The sequence below is a fragment of the Zonotrichia albicollis genome, chromosome 5 (genome assembly GCF_047830755.1).
Source record: "Zonotrichia albicollis isolate bZonAlb1 chromosome 5, bZonAlb1.hap1, whole genome shotgun sequence".
In the NCBI taxonomy this organism is placed as follows: Eukaryota; Metazoa; Chordata; class Aves; order Passeriformes; family Passerellidae; genus Zonotrichia; species Zonotrichia albicollis.
In genome coordinates, this window is record NC_133823.1 from 13,864,953 (window position 1) to 13,874,518 (window position 9,566).

The following is a 9,566-nucleotide window of genomic DNA, read 5'->3' on the forward strand; positions in this document are numbered from 1 at the left end:
ACAGATTGTCAAATATAAAATGCTGGCTTTTTAATCTTTGATTTCTCCGAATCATAGCAGGAAAAATAAATAGATGATAAAACTAGTTAGGAATTTGTCTTTTCAGTTTTGCAAAGAAACAGTTTCCCACAATAAAATTGATACTCTAATTCTAAGCTTCTGAAAAAGACATTCTTCTAAAGCTTCGTATCCATTGCTATTATAAATCAGGAGCTTCTAAGTTAATTTCATTTATTTTAATGTCTTTTTCATCTGGAAAATTTAATGCTTCAACATGCTGTTGTTTTAAATCAGAAAAGATCTTTATTATTACATCTATGGGGAGGGCTATTGCTGCTTTAATCAGTAAGCTGGATTTTCATCCTGCCTCAGTGTTTGATGAGCAAAAAATCTGAAAAATCAGAGCTGATAACATCCATTTCCCAAATGATGAAAACAAGTATACTTCCTATTTATTTCCATGGATGACACTAAGCCATGCCATACCTAAGGCTCAGACAACTTTGTATCAAAAATAATGGGGTTTGGGTTAGTTTCATTGTTTTTATTCTAAAAATACTGGTAAATTGATTGCAGTTTTTATATGTTTTTAATTCTTTAATTCTTGGTGGCTGCTACCTCCAGGGTACGTTATTCCAAAACAATTTTATTAATACAAAGATTTTAAAAAACCTCCCCTTTCCTCTGAGTTTTCATTAAATTACAATCTAAAATGTGTCCAGAACTCTTGTGATGCGATCCTGGTCCAGACAGAGCTTTATACAGGCTCCGCCCAAACTTTTGCCTTGTGTGAGCTTTTTAAACTCAGCTGATGTTTTTCCCCTGCCTCTTGGAGGCTCTCCCTGCCTGTTCAAGCCCACAGCACCTTCCCTGCAGACAGCCCCAGTTAACCCAGGCTGCTGAGGCAGCCTGAGAATGGGCGTGAGTGGAAGAAAAATTGAGAGAAAGCCACCACACTGAGTCAAGTTTGTTACAGCTGAATATGAGCTCTGTTATAAAATAAAGAAAACCAAGAACAGCTGCAAACACCATGCTGACAAAACAAACAAGAACCTAGATAAACTGTTCCAGCTTTACCATTGTGTGACACAGGGAGTTTTGATCTTCACTTAAGATCAGTGTGCCTAAATCCACTTAGGATTGGTTTAAAACTGCATCAGTTTCAAACAAATTCCAGCTGGTGCCACTCAACAGACACAGAGTGGGCCTGTTTTCTTCTGTCACATGGTTCTCACTACTACCAAACTTAGTTTGCAGTCTTGACTTTCTGCTTCTACTCCTGTGCCAGACAGAATATCCCCCCAAAAATGTTGTGGCAGGGAAGCATGCAGTGAAAGACCCAGCAAGATTATTCTTCACTGATGATATATGAATATTTTAGTTCAGCTTTGTGGAAACACTTGAGATGTAGAACATCTCAACTGTAGGTAGGAGTAAAAGTGAATGAGCTGCCAAGTTAATTTTTTAAATATTTAACTTGGTAGCCCATGTACTGGCTTGATATACAAGGAAGGAAAATTTATGCTTCCTTTCATCACCAGTGTGTTAATATCACTGTGGAGGAGCAGCTGGTCACATACAGAGCTCAAAGTAAAGTTTCAGCCTGTTTTATAAAATCCATGTGCCTGAAATCAGACAACCAACAACAAATAAAACCACAAAAACCCTCCAAACAAAGAACAACCCACAAAGCCAAAACAAAAACTAGAAGAGACATACCCAATACATATAAAAGTAATTCCAGGTGTTCTCACAGTTTCTTGAAACATCATTTTTGTACTTTCCTCCCTCACAAAGAAAGGTGCTTACCAAGTTACCTGTATTTTGACCTATCCTGAAGCCATCAAGTTATCATCAAATTAACCAAAAAAACCATTTGTAAACTGTGAAACTTTTCAATGTCTGAAAATAGAGCTGCCTGTTGTTTGCAACATCCTGTGTACACACAGGGAATGGGGAGAGGAAAAAGATGTAAGTACAGCAAATAAAATGAAGGCTGTTAGGAAAAAGAGCACTGCATTAACATCCTGATAATCTGGCCCATAATAGCCCTTTAAGGGGTTTTGATACACAAGATGAAAGGAAAAGTTGATCAAGAGAGAATAAATTACTTTCAGTGTTACCAGAGAGATTTTTTCCCACTAATGCTGCAGCTATCTAATAGTATGGTTAGGGCAAACAGTAAAGAAACTACCAAAGATTTTGCAATATACTGAGCCAAAAATATTACATGACTCTGTTTTAAGGCACTTCTAGACACAGTACTTGAGCTGTTTACTGAGCAGTCCACAAGCAGCCTACTCAGATATTTGATTTTATCGGCACAGGCCACCCACATCTGACCCAGTAAAAGTGCACATGTGCAAGAAGAATCCCCCAAAAACAGTGCATCTTTTTTTTATACTCTGACCTTTAGCAAACAAAACCTCTTTTCTGTCATGTTCATACAGAAAGAAATCCAGTACACAATTTCATGGAAAGTACACTGGGAACATTTCTTGTATCACTGAGCATGGCATTAAGTCAACACAGGAATTTCTTCTGAGACTTGTCAATGCCTCAGCATTTCTTTAGTTCCAAGTTTGTGGAAGAATATCAATACAAAATGTTCACATATCACGCATGTACCTAATGTGTTGAGTCTGGCAAGGTAGACCTGAGACTCCCTGAGAAAAAATGAAAGGACAAAGAATTGTTCATTGTAGGAGGTGCTGGACAACACATGCTGACAATTACTGTGTGATCTGAAAATGTGGATTTTGCTTATATTTCCCTTACAGCAGAGGCAGGATGAAAAATAAACTATGCTTCATCTTTTTTCTTTTTCCAAAACCTACAATTTATTCATAGAAAAACACTTGCAGGCAATCTGTAAGATTTCAGAACAGAGAGAGCAGGGAGAAATAGAGCCTAAAGCAGCAAAAAACAAAAACTTAAAAAAAAATAATTAAATGCAGTGAACAAAGCTCCATCAGCCACCAGAGAACCACCACCATGTTTCAGTTTGGTTCAGAAACCATAGCCTGCACTGACTGAACAATTTGGTTTATACTTTCAACTTATTCCTCATGCAGGGATCCAGTTCTCGTGTCTCAAGTCAAACAAGAGTACCTAGGCGAGAATAAACCCTTGGCACAAAATGAACATATGATGTTTCCACATACAGTACTGAAAGGAACTTTCTCTCCTAGACCCAGAAAAAGTGAAAAATAAACAGTTCTACTGCTAAAGTATTTGCAGCACCACACAATTCTCATGCTTAGCAGTCAGCACAGACCTCAGTGGAGACACCAGGGAAATGGAGAGCAGTGGGATGTAAGAACTTCCATCAGATACAGGAACACCCACAGGAACAGGTCATGGGGAAACTGAGCTCTGCTGTGGTCAGCACTGTGCTTATGTAACACCTACAGAGAAAATCAGTTTTGGTTACTGTAATTAGCAGCCAAGATGCCTTCCCTTCCTTCAAGCAACAGTTTAGACAGATACTATCAGAAGACAGGAAACTTAGCTAAGGATTTAAAAAAAAAACCACATTGCTAATAAAATCATATTCAACATTAAAGAATGAGCAGCATGAACAGCCTTTTGTGGATTAGATGGCATATTGCCATTGTACCTCCAAGCGAATTGGGCAGCAGAAAATGGTGTGTAGTAAGCAACTAACAAAAGCACCCAGCACACAAGTGCTGAAAGATTGCCTCACCTCTTTTATGCAGTGACTCTTGGCTTCTGTATACACCTAGACACCTTGATTTGCTCATCTCTCTAGATTTTTTATGACATAATGATCATCTCAAGCCATTTGAAAGTGCAACAAAGGGGGGGGATATCCATGAGCAACTTCTTTGTTAAGCACAGCAAGTGTCCATAGTGACTCACCACACTCATCCATTTTTCTCTACCTGAATAAAAACATGCCACTAAAACAGGAAATTCCAAGTTTCAAAGGTGCTAAGTATAAAGTATTAAGAGGCCATGAAAAACTCTGTCACTATTCATTTTTGTATTCCATTTGACTCACTCAATCTGTCTCCATGACTTTACATTGTAGCTTCAACAACTACTCCTACAACCACATTTGAATTGTAGAGGAACAAGATAGGTCTAACAGCCCATTAAATGGCAATGGCACTTTGTTTCCCATATGAATGATACTTTCTCCTGCCTATTCATATTTCATTATACCAAGTCTGTTTACCAAACATCCAGATCAAATGTTAGGGAAAAAGATGTTACAGTCTACATTTTATTAGCAGACAGTGTGCATTTGTGGAGTAAGCATTTTGTGGGAAGAATGGCAAGCTGTATGCTCAGTTATCTAGTTGGATAGCACAGTGATAGCTGATAAAAGCTTCTCCTTGCACCCTACAGGTTGTTTCCAGAACAGTTAAGGTCTGGCTATAATGTTATCTCCAAATAAACATCTCATTATTTTGCTCAGTTCTGCTCAACAATCTCCTTTCAAAAACACACCGAACCCCATCAAAACTTATTCAGTTTTCTATTTTCTGATTTTGTATGTCTCACACTATGTAATTCATTCAGATGGTGACCAAGGGATTTAGTGTTGAGGTCAAACATAAGTTACAGAAGAAAAAAAAAAAATTTCATGCTGAGAAAAACTGCTTCTTGATGTGTACTTAATTTTTAATGCAGCATGCACTTGGAAGCCATGAGAGAGTTAAACCTGCCCCAGACCTCAGCAGCTGCTCTGTTCACTTCCGAAATAACCTTGGGAAGGAGCTAGCAACAATCTGTGTCCCAGCTCCCAGAATGCCAGGCATTCACACATCACAGCAACAGATGCTCCATTCCAGCTCTGCAGCTTTCTGTGCTGGCACACTTTCATTTGTTGCCAGCCATCACCCCCCCAATGACCTCCTCCAGACCTCAGATCAACAACAAAGCAAGGGAAACTACAGTCAGGATCCCAGAGAAAATGCAGCTTTCCCTCAGAATGATGTACCTGACACACCAAAACCAGAAGCACTCCAGAGTTCAGCTACAGTCACATAAGTATCACACAATGACACTGTCATTAAGACAGTGTTTACATTAGTAAAATTAGCATGTAACAATCGAACCAGGCAGAACTATTTCCATCCCAAGAAAACGGCACCAAATTTTCCATGTTACTTAATCATCACAAAACAAGATGTGATTGGCCCATGCAAAACCAAGAAGCACATCCTGGTTGTTCAAATAGGTCATGAGATTTCCTCAGATACTGTTGGAAAAGATGGCCCTTAACTTCAGCTTCACTCCCAAGAATCTTGGAAAATAAAGTGCTGTTTATCAGTACCCCAGACAGCTGGGGTGAAGTTTCTATTTCCACAGACCTTCTGTGTCACGACTGATACTGAATTTTTTTTTCCTGCATTATGAAGGGATCTCAAAGCAAAATCTTCCCAAGCACATGGAACAGTCCCCACATCAGTTCCTTTTCACATAAGTGTTTGCCAAAAAGATGATACTCATGGGAAAATATTTTTTTACACTCAACTAGGAATGTTCAAACAAGTTCATTCCTATAACTGTAGGAAAATTATGACACAGAGCAAGCATGAGAATGAATGCAAACAAACCCTATCTGTGAACTTACACTTGAAATAATGTACACAACTGGTATAGAGAACTCAGATACTAATTAACAGAAGGAGCAGCAATGCTTGATTTGATTTTTGCCAAAACATGCATAAGACATTTAACCTAGAGCTGGTTATGTAACCTGAAATACCCTAGCCTTAAATCCCCTTCCCTTCTATAACCTGATCTTACCTACAGTAAAAAGGTATCTGTACCTGAACGACAGTGTGCATCAGTTCATATTCTTTGTTTCAGAATTTCTATCCCTTGCAAGCAAACAGATCTGAAACTCAAGAACAAAACCAAGTCCCTGAACTGGTATGCAGCAGTTTTCAATACATAGCATACAGTGCTCAAACTTTGCATAAGCCAAAAAAAAAATCTCTGAGCTTTAGAGTGCTCCCATGGCATCTGATGTGGAAATCTTCAGGCAGAAGATGAAGGGTGGAACAATGACCAGCAAACAGTGGGTGGCAGCCACCTCCAGTCCTCCAGCTCTTCACCTAATGAGCTCACCAGCCAAAAGTCCTATAAACCATGTCCCACTAGGTCTGCATTTTTTATGGGCCCTCTGGGAATCCAGACAGAGGTCATCTCTATGGTCACTGTGTCGTGCAACTATTCCAGGAAGCTGGAACAACTGAAAACATTACACTTGGGCAGAGAAGGGTCAGGAGGCTGAGCTGTTTCATTCATGGGCCTGACAAGTTCATGTGAGGGGATTTTGTGCCCTTTTGACCCCTCTGTTCTTTTCTTCTGCTCTGTCCTGGCAGGTGGCATTAATAATCCTTTTGTGGATTTCACTTGGTCTGACCTCTGTTTAGGGGGAGACTACATAAATCCTCTGGAAGGACCAGGGAGGAGCCTGGGTGTTATTCCAACACCAGCTCTGCCTGTTTTAGAGAGAACCCCCAGAGAGCTGCACAGGTGGAGCATTTGAGAGAGCATTTACAGCAGTGCTCCTTTTGATAGGTGTTTCTTAGTGGCCAGTTTCCATATTGAAGGAAATAATCCTTGCAATCCCCATTTAGGACAGGACATGGGTACACACAAACAGATCAGGGTTTTTTCAGTCCCATCACCAGGATATCAAGTGGCAGCAAAAACGGCACGAATGTTCTGCCCCATAAAAATCTCAGATGTTAATGAAACCGTAACAATTGCCAGGGAGCCAGCTTCCCTGTGTTCTGGGAAAGCAAACGCAGATTTGATGTGCCAGGGGTCTCATATTCCACCAAAAACAAACAGCTTCAAGGGTTAAAGTCAGCAGCAGACAGATGTGCTGCCTTTTCCCATCAGCCACCCATATCCTGTGCCAAGTCTGCTTGAGACCACAGTGAGAACTAACTGGAAGTCAGCTGAGGCAGCTTATGAATCTCTTGCATAGCACAGCTCTGGAAACATTCATCCTTCCCTCAACAGCTGTCTTCAGAAGGTCTTCAAGGAATCATTTGGGATACAGAGGCAAATGGACAATGAAACCCTTAGATCATGGCTATAAATACTGCCTTTCCCCATGGCTATTTTAGTTAAGGGCCAGTCATGCCACCCTTACACATACTATTCAATCCACTTGCATTAACTACTCAGACAATGTGTTATTAATGAATTAACTTTCCAAAAGCTCATTTAGCTCCTAATTCCACCAGCTTTCAGTAAGATGCCCAGCTGTCATACATCTCAGAGCCTGTATCTCAAATGGACAGAACCAAATGTCTCCCAGATCTCTCCTGGGAAAGTTTCTGCACCTGATGCCTTCTACAAACTAGAAATGAAAACACACACTTTCAAGGTAATATTAGTTTAGGAGCTAATATAGAAGCTGGTCTTTGTTGGAAGCCTCCAGAGCCAGTTATGGAGAAATGTCCTCACAGAGGTGCACACAGTTTTACATGTTTGGTAAATTAGCATAGTTGTTAAACCCCACCAATTAGGAGCACAAGGGGTGATGCAGTCAGAAGTGAGAGGAAAGCTAATGTCTTTACAAACAATTTGATGGGTGAAGATATGTGTGTTAACATCTTTGAAAAGAGTCTTAAACAAACCTTTGGGCAACAGGTTTGTTGCAGAGCCCAGAGACCTTGGCTCCAGGTTCAGACAAGAAAAACAGACAAGAGTCGATACAAGCCTGAGCTTGGGGGTAAAGTAACAAGTTCAAGGAAAGAACATGTGGTGGGCTGTTTAGGAAGGCTGTGCCTTCTTAGTGTCGCAGAAACTGCAGGAAAATCAAAAGCCCTCCAACAATATTTTTAGTGTTACAGAATCAAGGCATTACTTTTTCCAGCCAGAATGTGCAACTGAAACCATTTCATCCAAACACAGCCCAGAAAAATATTCCAAACAGTCCCTGGAGCTGGAGTTACTGGTGCCCAATGCCCTGGATTACATTTGAACCATCAAGGAATTGGAGAATTCCCTGGATAAATGCAAGAATGAGAGCGTGCAGCAGATCTTGACCAATGCCACCATCACAGTGGTCAGCATGGTGGCAAGGGGGGCAGCAGCTGTCAGAGGAGGAGCTGGGTAGGATTGAGGATGCATATGACATGGCACCAGCACTGAGCTGGGCCAAGCTGTGCATCTACAATATGTGGAGTTCTGTGTGCCCCTCATTGGTCCCAACCTCTCCCTCATCCTCAGGGCCTCCATGGCTGCCAAGATCAGCGGGTGGCAGGAGGCCTGACCCCGCTGTCCAAGCTGCAACACCCTGCTGCTAGGGCTTGTCCTCCACCTCTGTCCTGCCCCACACCGGCTTCATCCACCACAGCAACATCGCCCGGGCCCTGATGCCGGATTTGAGGAGGAAAGAGGTGTGGCTCACAGCAGACACGTGCATGCTGGCAGCCAGGGGGACAGCTGCCATGAGAGCAGGGCAGGAAGGTGGGCTATGAGCTGAGGGAGGGGATGGAGCACAAGTTGGACAAGTGGCAGGAGCCCATCCCAGTGAACCCACTGGCAGCGCCACTGGATGGGCTGAGGGAGAAGGGGGAGGGCCAATGGTAGTGGAAGTTGAAGGAACACTTGGGGCTGACATAGATCCACAAACAGACCAACAGGATGAGCTCTAGGGAGATGGAGGAGGACATCTATCAGGGGGAGCTCAGGTTCAGCCTGGGCCACCTGGACAAGGCCAGCAGTGGCCGCATGGGCCAGACCCTGGTCCATGAGGCCACCAAGGCCCAGATCAGGAAAGCCCTGCAGAGGACCCTGCAGAAGCAGAGGGTCATCCACAGGGGAGAATCCACAATCTGGATTTCTGTTTCTCATAGTTCATGTTGTGACTTCATTGAATCCTTAAGGCTGGAAAAGACCTCCAGGATCAAGCACCACCTTTGACCAAAGACCACATGAAGGCATGGCCTCACGCATGGCCTTCACCCCCCTGCAGAGGTTGGAGATTGTGAACCTACAGGCAGCTTGGAAGAAAGTGGCTGAGGCCAACCAGAACGATTTCTCCTGCATGGCCAAGTTTGTCAAGGTCAAGGGGAACAAAAATGGGATACCCATTCTCCCAACCCCACTGGGATCTCCAAATCCCACCCTGCGACACCCAAATACCCAAGGATTCCCTCTCAGTGTCACCTTACCAAATTTTTCAAATATTGGAATTTGTGGCTGAGGCATCTTAGCGGGGGTTGAGGGTGCCACCATGATATTTTATGAAAAATCCCTTTGCCAGGATTTTTCTCCTGAGAAGCCTCAGAAACAAAATGTAAACAATAATTATCTGGTTGCTTGGAATGTGGTTTGGAGGTTGCTTACCAGCAGGTGCATCTTTGATTGGTTCCATATGAATTGTTTTACTTAATGACCAATCCCAGTCCAGCTGTGTCAGACTCTCTGATCAGTCACAAGTTTTTATTATCATTCTTGTCTAGCCTTCTGATGTTGACTTGCTCTTTCTTTAGTACAGTTTTAGTATATCTTTCCTTTTAATATAATACATTATAATATAATAAATCTGAGAACTGAGTCAA

General features: G+C 42.0%; 1 protein-coding gene across 1 annotated transcript; it reads left to right on the forward strand.

The window, feature by feature from the left end:
- Positions 1–7,249: 7,249 nt before the first annotated feature.
- On the forward strand, positions 7,250–9,208 carry PRPF31 (pre-mRNA processing factor 31). Its single transcript, XM_005485382.2, is given in 7 exon segments — positions 7,250–7,381; positions 7,874–8,082; positions 8,084–8,172; positions 8,175–8,304; positions 8,306–8,464; positions 8,466–8,863; positions 8,943–9,208. Coding segments are annotated over 7 exon segments (1,383 nt in total).
- The last annotated feature ends 358 nt before the right edge of the window (positions 9,209–9,566 follow it).